The sequence below is a fragment of the Aplysia californica genome, unplaced genomic scaffold (genome assembly GCF_000002075.1).
Source record: "Aplysia californica isolate F4 #8 unplaced genomic scaffold, AplCal3.0 scaffold00072, whole genome shotgun sequence".
NCBI classification, from domain to species: domain Eukaryota; kingdom Metazoa; phylum Mollusca; class Gastropoda; order Aplysiida; family Aplysiidae; genus Aplysia; species Aplysia californica.
Window position 1 is genome coordinate 1,678,959 of NW_004797342.1, and position 12,580 is coordinate 1,691,538.

The window sequence follows — 12,580 nt, forward strand, 5'->3', positions numbered from 1 at the left end:
ACTGTCAACTTGAACTAATGGTAAGGAAGCGTACAAAAGTCCCTCCTCAATGATGCAGCGAGAAAGAATCGCAAGACTACTAAACATGAAACTAGATGCATCCCCCTCATTTACAAGTGAGAAAACAAAAGGAAACATCTCATACCATGGCGTATGCGGTCACATACCTCCGTATGTATTCTCACAAAGGGGCGTAAGAAGGCATACGACTCTATGTGAGATGCAGTTTCCTGCCCGAAAGCTATAGGGCTAAATGTTTTTTGCTCATAACTCCGCCATTTTTAAAGCTATCGATACGCCGTTTTGAGAGAAGATAGATCTCACTACCGGACACATCATGGTGGTGTTAACTCAAAACCGGTAATTTTGACGATACGCCCTTTTGTGAGATGGGCGACAAATTGTATCACATTTCAGGAAAATTTGCAGTCATATTTTGATGCTCCTGCATCCCAAGCATTCTGTGTTCTCCACGTACAAAAGCATTTTTCTTTTCCTTTCCGTGATTATGAATGCAAAATTAAGACTTCCTTACTTTGATGGGTTCAAAATGTTCTTCTATTGCACGCCAGAATGACATTACTTTAAAGAATACTTCATCAGTATTACCAAGTACTATTTATCTTTTTTTTCTATTCCCAGTAACTCTATTCCTCAAAGCCTGTGCACACAAAAAATATATAAAACGGGCAAAAGCGGAGTAGGAAGGAAGCAGGCTATGCTTGTAATATACTATGATGTGCGTATACTGCACATTTCAACATTAACATAATCAATTTTTTTCAGAGGCGCAACTCACAGTTCTTTGGCTAATTATGATATTCAAATTCAGAATTAAGATTTCGACTGACATCATGACAAGACAATATGCAACTTATCACAATTAGCACAAAAGCTGCTGATGGTTTTTAGACCTTAACTAATACAGTCAAAAAACAAGTATGCCAATGTTGAAATAAAGAAGAAAGTCAGGCTTAAAAGCCATATAAGAAAGCCTGTTGAATTGATATATTCAAGCCCAAGAGTGCAGCAAGAAGGTTGGGTTTTTAAATGTCTAGTCGTTTTTGTTGTTATCGATCCAGAAATGTCTTGTCCGATTAGTCATTTTGTAGAAAAGAGTTACAATCAAAGTGTCCTATAAAAATGATCATTACATCATATCAGAGGTTTACAGCTCCCAACTTTTCAGGTGAAATTTAGTCATTCTGGAGAATAATTTCAAACTCAAAGGGAAGATTAAGGAAATCGAACACAGTTGACCTTGGGAAAATGAAATGCTTGGTATCAGATTAACATCAACCTGGAGATATCTGGTTGGAATCTCATTATGAAATTTGCGTAAAATCAGGAGGACTTTGGAAAAGAGTCATGTGACAGATGATGACTTTAACATTACTATTGTCCACCACAGCAAAGTGACACCCAACTCAACTTACAGACAGAGCAACTTTCTCTTCAACCACTGAGCAATTCAGCTGCACACAGATTCTGTGAAAGAACAAGTAGTATTTGTCCTCTTTGCTCCTCTTTGCTGTCCTGCTATACTCTGACAGATCCACATCAATCCACTTGATTACTGTGTCGAAGCCATCCTCTTCATGAAAAAATGTTGCCTCCTTCATCTTGCACAATGATTGTATCTGAAATATACAGAAGGTCAATCATGACAATTATGAAGACGCCAGAGAAATCAGAGATGTAAAAAAAGTCAAAGCAATCGTACTCCAAAGCAAATGTCCATTAAATTAACAATATGGCAAATTCACATCTGCCCTGTCATTATGTACAGCTTATATACATAGGACATCTACCTGTCATCATAGTTTTTCATGGGAGCTGCAACCGTGGCGCGATTGCGGAAAAATGGCAGTGAAATTTTGATTTTTTGCAGAATTTTGCAGCATTATTATGCTTTCAGATGTAGAACTGCTGAAAAAAATTAAACTAAACCGAGCTGACAACGTTTATCTCCCTCTCACCAGTAGCCGGAAATTAGAGTGTTCTTTTTTTTTGTAAACAAACTTGATCTAGATCTAGATTCTATAGGTCTAAACAGGATTTCAAGATCGCATTTGTTTCTCAGCACAAATAGATAAATATTTGAAAGGAAAGAATGCTTTGAAGACAAGTGCCGCTGAACATCAGCTTCAGTTTTTCAAGAGCACAGATGTGCTCAAGAGAAAAAGTTTGATTATATAAAGCCAATCCTGAAAGGCCTGCACTGGCTGCCTGTTACCAAAAGAATAGAGTACAAAGTTTGTGTAATCTGCAACAAATGCATCAATGACAGCTCAAACTGCCAGCTCACCTGATTTTGAAATTATACAATGGTGTCTCATTTCTATGGGTCACACTTTTTGAGAGTATTTCATGTAATCAACTTGTGTTTCTAAACAAACATACAGATTGTATGCTGTTAATTGTTGATTTTGTTGTATTTACTGTGTCTCTAGTGCTACTTCTCAGCTGGTGAAATAATACGACATGAATTAATCTCGAAAGTCAACATTCAAGTAGATGAAATTCTTGTTCATGAAGGTGTATGGCTGAAACTTCAGAACTTCAGGATATTGTTTTTACTCCACAGCGCAACGGCAGTAGAATTTTAGTGGCTGCGGGGGGTTCCCCGCCGAGCGTCTTATCTTGTCGGGGTCACAGGGGTCAGCACCATGCACCCGCTCTGTCCGGGCTGACTTGATTTTTGGTACTTTTCAACGTATAGTTTTAGGTGTATCCTTGTATTTATGGTAATTGTCATTCAAAGCATCCAAAACTTCCATTTTTGCTCTTGAAACTCAAAAAAGAGTTGACATTGTAATTTGTCTGGTTATTTCGTTAAACGCGCTGAAGTTGGCAAAGCTAAATTGTTGGGGGTTTTTTACATGGTGAATGTAAAAAAATCAATATAAAATAAAGGGCACGACAAAAACTGTCGAACTATTGGAACATGAACGACATAACACTAGTGCAGATACTCAGAAAAGATGGTATCTGCGTATATAATAGAAAGCTGTAATTTTGCATTTTTATCCATCTGGCATACAATTTGCTATGAAGTAGTTCCTCAAAATACAAATTCATGTGTCTAATATAATCATGAATATTTGCATATGTTTTCAAAAGTTTATAAAAATTAACCTGAAGTCTCTTTATGAAAAAGTACATACCTATTTTAGAGCCAGAATATATCTACAATGTAATTCTCGAACGGTATCTTTACACTCAAGAAGTTCCTTACTTTTTTTAAAACGCAAAGTCTAGGTCTTGCAAACTGACTTTATAACAGGGATGACTTCTCGTAATTGGGTTATAAGAATAATTTTTAGCTTTCCAGCGACACTGAATCAGCACCAGACTTTTCCAGCTTTTATTTTTGTTTCTATGAACAGGCTGGTTTTCGGAAAAATCGGTCAACCACGGACCAAATTGCTATGCTGAGGATCATTGTGGAACAATCCCAGGAGTGGAACTCTCAGTTGATCATCAACTTTCTTGACCATGAGAAGGCCTTTGACAGTATAGTCTAGTATAGACCGAGCAACACTGGAAGATACTGAGACATCACGGAATCCCACACAAGTTGGTTAACCTCATCAGAAACATGTACGAAGGGATTGATTGATTAATTGATTGAGTAGATGTTTTATGGCACTATCGACACAATTTTGGTCATCCAACAGGTTTCACCGCTACAAAATCAGACGTGTTTTTAGTAAGAGTCTTTCGGGGCTCGCAACCGCACACGATCACACTATTTTCATTATGCTAAAAAGACGGACAGACATTTATTAAAATTTTTTGTGAATATGAAAAAGACTTATTTACATTTGTATATAAAATATTAATTTCCGTGTAAATATGTATATATATATACACCGATAACAATAACTATATATTTTCATATTCTATTAAATAGTCCTATTTCTTTTACATAACTTAACATTTTTCTAGGGTCTACAATGTCAAAAAGGGTTTTGATATTTTTACCTTTAAAATATTTCTTACGAACATCATTAAATTCAACACATTCCGTTAGGAAGTGCCGAACTGTGAAATTTGTGTTGCACGCCACGCAAAAAGGAGCTTCCTCTCCTTCAAGTAAATGTTTGTGCGTGATGTGCCTGTGTCCTATCTTTAATCTGGTAAAAATTACTTTTTCTCTTCGTAGGAGAGACAGTGGTTGCCTGGGCGCCAGTTTCGGTTGAATGTAATGGAGTTTGTTGTGTATTAGTTGATTTCAAATTTGGGACCAGGAGGATGTGATGTGTTCTTTTACTTTCGGTTTCATGTCAGAGAAAGGGATTTTACTATTTTTGTTTTCAGGTAGTTTTAGAGATTCTTTGGTAAATTGGTCAACGGCTTCGTTGCCATGAGTGCCTACATGGCTTGGAAGCCAAGCTATTCTAATAGTTTTTCTAGACTGATGTAGAAAATGCAGTTTAATTATAAGTTTTAAAATTTTGTTGTCGGAGGTGTCAGAGCCCTCTAAAGATTTCAGACAAGAGAGAGAGTCTGAAAGGATTAGGAAAGTAGACTTGGTTGATTGATCTATTATATTTAGGGCCATTTCAAGAGCTGTAGCCTCAGCAGTGTAGATTGAGGCTTCTGGATGGAGTTTCCTTAAGCTTAACTGTGTGGCGATGCAAGGGCAGCAGCTCCTACTGAGGAGTCATTTTTGGATCCGTCTGTAAAGAGTTTCTCTGTATCAGGGTATCTATTTATTAGCTGTTTGTACGAATTTAGGTATGTCGTTTTGTCTGTAGACTTTTTGTTGTGTTTTTCAAGACAAGTATTTATGTTTGGTTTGGTTAAATGCCATGGAGGTACGCTGGACATGGCAAAGGGCTCGATTATGTCTTCAGAAAAATCGATGTCTTTGAGATCGTTCTGGATTGTATGTATGTATAGTATAAGGTTTTACGGCGCTCGCAACTGCTAAGGTCATATGAGCGCGCGAAACACAAGTTGTTCACCTCTGCAAAAGTTCACTTCACGACTGGCTAACTAATTTACTTTAAAATGCTAAAAAGTTAAAATATTCAAATTCGGTGTAAATACATTTGTGATCTAAAACAACTTTTAAGTAACAATAAAAAAAATTTATAATATCAAATTCACTCTACAACTCGCCATAAAGGCCAATGGCCTTTATAAAATTTAAAATTCTGCTGGGAACAACGACGGAAAAAATATCCTGCAATTTCTTGCATTTATAATATTTCCTTCCGATCTCTCCAAAGTCTAGACATTCTGTTAAAATGTGTCTAATGGTAAAATCTGTGTCGTATCCGACACAGAACGGCTTCTCCTCTCCCTGTAGGAGGTATTTGTGGGTCAGGGCCGTGTGTCCGATGCGCAATCGAGTAAAAATGACTTCGTCTCTTCTGGAGAGATCCGAAGGATTTCGCTGTTCTAGTTTGGGTTTAATTTCATATAATTTATTATTTTTCTGGTCTTCCCAGTGGCTCTCCCACAGACTGGAGGTGTACTTTTTGACTTTATTTCTAAAGTCAGTCTGTGGGAGAGTGTTTGTCGTTGATCCCAGCAGAAGGGATGAAGCTTTCTTCGCCAGGTCGTCTACCTGCTCGTTTCCTCGGATGCCCACATGGCTGGGTATCCATGCGAACATGATGTTTTTTCATGTTTCGGATAGTGTATGGATTTTCTGTTGTAGCCTAACTATTTTTGGGTGTAGGAGTGTGTAGTTTGTGAGTGAGGTGATGCAAGACAGAGAGTCAGAAAGGATAAGGAAAGATTTGTTAGGGGAATTTTCTACAGAGTCCAGTGCCATGTCAATGGCAGTGGCCTCCGCAGTGAAAATGGAGGCTTCAGGATGGAGTCTCCTCTGGTGTGTATTGTTGGGAGATAGGGCTGCGGCGCCCACTTCATTGTCTTTTTTGGAGCCATCCGTGAAGATGAGCTCCGCACCGGGGTATTTATCTATTAGTTTTTTGTATTCTGCTTGAAAAGTTTTGGTGGTTGTGCTTTCTTTGTTGTGTGTGGTCAGTTGTAAATCTACTTTTGCCTTGGTGAGGTGCCACGGAGGGAGGTCGGGGAAAAGAATTTGTTGGATGTCTTGTTTGGAAAAGTGTAAGTTTTTGAGGTCCTCAAGGATTCTGAGGCCGAAAGGTTTGATGAGTTTTTCGTTGTTTTGGAATCTGTTTATGGTTTCTGGATTTGTTTGAAAAATGCTGTTGTGCGCTGGATTTTCCAGTGTTGAGCTCTGTTTAACTGCGTATTGTAGTGAGAGTTGTGTGCGTCTGAGTGAGAGTGGTGGAATGTTGGCCTCGGCCTGGAGGCTCTCCACCGGAGAAGTGCGGAAAGCCCCCAGAGCGAGGCGGAGTCCTTGGTTCTGTATTGGATCTAGTATTTTTAAGACGTGTGGTTTTGCCGATCCGTAGACTTGACAGCCGTAGTCAAGCCTGGACCGGACAAGGGAGATGTACAAGTGGAGAAGGTGTTTTGAGTCCCCGCCCCACTCCGGATTTGATAGAATTTTCAAAGCGTTTAACGCTTTCTGGCACCTCACACGAAGGTCTTTGATGTGTGGTATGAATGTAAGTTTTTTGTCGAAAATGACGCCGAGGAAACGAGCTTGGTCCTGGACGGGAATCCTTTCCCCGTATAGTGTCAAATCCGGCTGCAGCACACGTCTGCCTGTTCAGCAGAAGTGTACTGCAACCGTCTTTGACGGGGAGAACTTGAAACCGTTGTTGTTTGCCCACGTTTCAAGTTTTTGCAGCTGCGTTTGCAGCTGCCTTTCCATAGATCTCAAATGAGGATTTTTCGATCGGCAGCATATCAAGAAGTCGTCAACGTATAACGAGCTGTCTATGCTGTTCTGGAGGGTTTTCACTATGGAGTTTATTTTAATTTCAAATAGGAGAGGAGAAAGGATGCTCCCCTGGGGGACTCCTTCCTCCTGTTGGTGGGGGTCTGAAAGGGAGGATCCGACACGAACCTGGAAGGAACGGTTCTTCAAGAAGTTGCCAATGAAGGCAGGGAGGTGACCGCGTATGCCGAGTGCGTGCAGGTCTCGAAGAATGCCGTACTTCCAGGTTGTGTCGAAGGCTTTTTCTAGGTCAAAAAAGATGGCGATCATGTGGCCTCTTTCAGCGAACGTCTTGCGTATAAAGGTCTCCAGGCGGACCAGGTGATCCAGAGTGGATCGAGTTTTCCTGAATCCGCACTGGAGACTGCTCAGCCAGCCCGTCGTTTCCAGAAACCACATGAGTCGCCTGTGAATCATTTTTTCAATTAGTTTGCAGAGACAGCTCGTTAGTGCTATTGGTCTGTAATTGGATGCGTGTGTGTGGTCCTTGTTTGGTTTGGGTATTGGAATGACAGTGGCGAGACGCCAAGACTCCGGAAAGGAGTGCGACCGCCACATGTCGTTGTATATGTATAATAGAAGTGTGAGTGTTTCTGAGGGTAAGTGTCTAATGATTTAGTTGTGGATGTCATCCGGTCCCAGGGCTGTATCGCCCAGGTCCGAGATGCACGATGTTAGTTCGTCTATTGTGAAGTCTGCGTTGTAGGTTTCAGTGTTGTTTGAGTGGAAGTTTAGGTGTTGTTTTTCTCTGTTAGTTTTGATGTTTTGAAAAGTGGTGTTGTAGTTTGCTTGGGATGAGTTTTTGGCTAGAGATGTAGCTATTGTGTTTGCAATGTCTACTTGTGTTTCAGCTGTTGTTCCATCCGGCCTCTGGACGTGCCGAATGGTGTCTGTGCGTCTACCTAAGAATTTTTTAGCAATTTGGAAAACTTGGTTGAGTGGTGTCTGGCTGTTGATTTTGGAGATGTATTTTTGGAATGATTGTCTTTTGCTCTCCCTGAGGCATCTACGTGCCACAGCTCGAGCCTTTAAATAACTTATCTTGTTTTCTATGGTTGTGTTGTTGACGGCTTTTCGATACGCTGCCTTCTTTTTCTTTACTGCGTCCTCACATTCCCAAGAGAACCAGATCTTGTTCCTCCGGGGTTTGGTTTTTGTTTTTGGAATGTGATTGTGGCATATTTCTAAGAGCTTTTCGTGAAATTTATTGTAGTTGTGGTCGAAATTGGGATTAAGAATCTTGGAACATTGATTTGCAAACCCGTCCCAGTTGGCTTTTTTTAAGTTGAAGCGTTCTGGGATCGGGTCGTTTTGGAGGCTATTGTTTTTGAGGAGAATTGGGAAATGGTCCGTACGGTCATCCAGCACAGACCACTCAAGATCTGGGACTAGTTCAGGGGTACAAAAAGTGAGGTCAAGGGATGAAGTGCCATAAGTGGCTCTGTTTCTGTAAGTTGGGGATTTATCATTTAAGAGACAGATGTTATTTTGAAATAAAATGTTTTCTATTATTTTTCCTTTCTGGTCTATAGGTTTGTCTCCCCAAAGGGGGCTGTGGGCATTGAAATCACCTAGCAAAATAAAAGGTTTTGGGAGCTGAGATTTTAAGTCATTTAGTTGGGTTATTTTGAGGGGGTAAGTTGGTGGGATGTAAACTGAGCAGATCGTGATTGGTCTGTGCAGGGTGACCCGTACGGCAATAGCCTGGAGGGTCGTCTTAAGATGTACTTGTCTGTGGAGTGTGTGGTTGTCGGTGTAGATGGTGGTACCACCGGAAGCAATCTGGTTCTTCGTGTGAATGTGATGGTACGCAGTAAATCCTCTTAAGTCTATGGTTGAAGCCGGGGCGAATTTTGTTTCTTGAATACAGGCCACCCGTAGGCACAGTGTGGCCTGTAAATGTTGCAATTCTGCAATGGAAGGTCGGATTCCGCCGGCATTCCATTGCAGGACCGCCATTATGAATTTTTACTTTTTGATTTGGAGCACTTAGGCCCCGGCTTCGAAGAAACACTCTGACTCCTCCTTACGGGGGAGGCAGAGTGTTTTCTAGGTTGCCGTCCTGGATTGGACGGCGGTCTAGTGGGGGATTTGGAGGAGTGACAGACTCCGCCCCTCCCCGGGTCAGGCCGGGGAGGGGGGTCGGAGCTGTCTTCCTCCATAGGCAGGGGTTTGTCTGCTGGAGGGGTAGGGGGAGGTGGAGTAGACCAAGGGGGCTGGGAAGGGGGGGGAGGGGGCTGGGGGGAGGGGAGAAGGCCCACCTCACACTCCATCAGAGGGATGGGCTGTGAGGTGGAAGAAGAAGAAGAAGAAGAAATGATAGAAGAGGGGTGAGGGGGAGAAGAGGGGGCGGAGGAAGAGTCCTCCCCGTCCTCCCCTAGAACCCCATAGCTGTTAGAGAGTGGCACCTCAAAGGGGGGTGCCACAGGGATAGTAGCGGGCTTTTTATTTTTGGTGTTCTTTGGCACAGAGACTTGCCTGTTGACCGCGGGCTTTGGGAGGTCGGCAGTAGAATTACTTGCCGACCTCGTGACCATCTGGGTTGCCTTTGAATATGACCGGCCAATGACTGGGGTTGTGATTGGCGGGCAGACAACCTTACGGGCCTCCTGGAAGGAGCAGCCATTTCGCACCTTGTATTCTTGGATGGCGCGTTCTTGGAGCCAAGTCGGGCACTCCTTGCTGAAAGCTGTGTGCTGGCCGTGGCAATTGGGGCAACAAGGACTAGCCTTGCATTCCTTCTCAGGATGCCCGGTCTTGCCACAACGAGGACACACGGCTGCGTGATGGCACCGTGACTGGCTATGGCCGAACTTCTGACACTTGAAACAGCGCAGAGGGTTCGGCACATAGGGTCGTACGTCGAGTACCAAGTAAGATGCCCGAACGGTGGCTGGAGGGCGACACGATTCGAATGTTAGGACAATCGTGTTCGTCTCGATAGTAGTCTCCCCCCGCCGAAGAGTAATCTGGCGGGCTTCGACCACTCCCTCACAGTGCTCCACAATCTCTTCCATGGAGCAGCCTTTCAGCTCATGGCTGCGGACCACGCCCTTCGAGCGGTTAAATTTTTGGTAATGCTCTGACTTACATTGAATACCGCCGAAGGTCGTGGTATCCAGGAGTTTGGTCACTTCGATCTCAGTTGCGCACTTGACAAGGAGTGCACCACAGGAAAGTTTCTGTACACATGTGGGAATGTATCCCAGAACTTTCCGTAGTGCATCTCCTGTCTTAAAGAGGTTGAGATCGGTAATTCTTCTCTGTGCGTCTTTGGTACTGGAGATGGCCACGTACGGTTGCCTCAGAAGCTCCTTGGGCGGAGGGAGGAAAGAGGCATCGGTAAAGGTCCTTTTACCATTTTTTGAGTTTTTGCTCGGCTCGGCGGCCGCACCCGCTTCCGCGAGCCGAGACTTTTTTACGTAGGGAGCTGGGGAAGGGTCTTTTTGGTTTTTTGAATCCATGAGAGTTTTCTATTTGATTCGACTCCGGGGCTCCCAGCCCGCCACGGAGCCCAACAAGGGGACACATAGCTCGGATATCCAGAGCTGTGCCAGGGCTACCCCGGAGCTATACTCTCAACGAGAAAGTACGAGACCCTCCCGTCAAGATTGACCCAGGGCTTGATGGGGTTTCAGCTCTCAACCGATTGGGTGGCATGGGCCGTGCCACCTTCCCGTCTAAGAGGAAAACCTGGGCCAAAGAGGTGTGTTGGTGAGGGACAGTCCGTGGACTGATCTCACCTCAACCGCCAGGTACCCGGTTTCCCTCCGCACGGGTCGCACCTCTCGGTCAACGAGGCGCCCACTCTGTGGGATGGGTGACCTCTCTTTTTGCTGCACATGGGGTCAGCGGTGGTAGGAAAGATAGAAGAAGAAAGAAAGAAGGAAGAAGAAGAGGAAGATACACCAAAGTAGGTGTCGCATCCGGATCTCAGAGGATTGGGGTCCGAGTGCGACACCTCGCCTTTGAAGGGGTTGCACCCTCTGCAGACGAAGCAGTGGGTCTATTTATATCCCCCCGACCCACTGGGGGTAGTTCTGGATTCTTATTCCGAAAGGGCTTACTTTATTTCCTAAGGAGGATAGAGTTTTTAGATCTTCAGGAAGGCCAAAAACACATTTGTGGGCTGGGTTTGGGGGTACTGAGCTAAGTTTCAAAGCGTACTGCAAAGAGAGTTTTTTCTTTCTAAGTTCTAAAGATGGTTCATGAGCTTCTGCCTGTAAACTTTCTACAGGTGAAGTACGGAAAGCGCCTAGGGCAAGGCGAAGGCCTTGGTTCTGAACAGGGTAAAAAATTTTAAGGTAAGACTTTCTAGCTGATCCGTAAACAGGACTGGCATAGTCCAGCCTGGAACGGACAAGGGAACGGTAAAGTTGAAGAAGTGTTTCGGTATCTCCTCCCCATTCGGGATTGGATAATACTTTTAAGGCGTTGAGAGCACTCTGACATCTCGTCTTTAGGTCTTTCAAGTGTGGCAGGAAAGAAAGTTTATTGTCGAAAATTACGCACAGGAAACGAGCTTGTTTTTTAACAGGAATTTTCTCCCCAAACAAATATAAATCTGGTTGTCGCACACACTTGTGCGACAGACAAAAATGTACACAGTTTGTTTTTGTTGTAGAAAATTTGAACCCGTGCCCGTTTGCCCAAGTTTCCAGTTTATGGAGTTGAAGCTGAAGCTGACGTTCAATGTGATCTGATTTGGATTTATAGCAGATCAGGAAGTCATCAACGTAAAGTGAGCAGGCAATATTGTTTTGAAGGGTTTTTGTGATGAAATTGATTTTGATTTCGAAAAGAATGGGCGATAAAATGCTTCCCTGGGGGGACGCCTTCTTCTTGGGTGTGTAAATTTGATAGGGTTGAACCTACTTTTACTTGAAATGATCGATCTTTCAAAAAGTTTCGTATAAATTCGGGAAGATTTCCGCGTAAGCCCCAAGTCACGCAGGTCTTTGTATGTATGTATAGTATAGGGTTTTACCGCGCTCGCAACTGCTAAGGTCATATGAGCGCGCGAAACACAAGTTGTTCACTTCACGACTGGTTAACTAATTGACTTTAAAATGCTAAAAAGTTAAAATATTTAAATTCAGTGTAAATACATTTGTGATTTAAAACAACTCTTTTAAGTAACAATAAACATTTTTAATAATATCAAATTCACTCTACAACTGGCCATAAAGGCCAATGGCCTTTATAAAATTTAAAATTCTGCTGGGAACAACGACGGAAAAAATATCCTGCAATTTCTTGCATTTATAATATTTCCTTCGGATCTCTCCAAAGTCTAGACATTCTGTTAAAATGTGTCTAATGGTAAAATCTGTGTCGCATCCGACACAGAACGGCTTCTCATCTCCCTATAGGAGGTATTTGTGGGTCAGGGCCGTGTGTCCGATGCGCAATCGAGTAAAAATGACTTCGTCTCTTCTGGAGAGGTCCGAAGGATTTCGCTGTTCTAGTTTGGGTTTTATTTCATATAGTTTATTATTTTTCTGGTCTTCCCAGTGGCTCTCACACAGACTGGAGGTGTACTTTTTTACTTTATTTCAAAAGTCAGTCTGTGGGAGAGTGTTTGTCGTTGATCCCAGCAGAAGGGATGAAGCTTTCTTCGCCAGGTCGTCTACCTGCTCGTTTCCTCGGATGCCCACATGGCTGGGTATCCGTGCAAACATGATGTTTTTTCCTGTTTCGGATAGTGTATGGATTTTCTGTTGTAGCCTAACTATTTTTGGGTGTAAG

General features: G+C 43.0%; 1 protein-coding gene across 2 annotated transcripts in view; it reads right to left on the reverse strand.

Moving 5' to 3' along the window:
- Positions 1–12,580, reverse strand: part of LOC101851631 — a 96,026-nt gene that overhangs the window by 31,244 nt on the left and 52,202 nt on the right. For both annotated transcript variants that reach the window (XM_035968651.1, XM_005093935.3), the window contains exon 13: positions 1,437–1,640. In XM_035968651.1, coding sequence (XP_035824544.1) covers positions 1,437–1,640 — 204 coding nt within the window. The remainder of the gene's footprint in view (positions 1–1,436; positions 1,641–12,580) is intronic.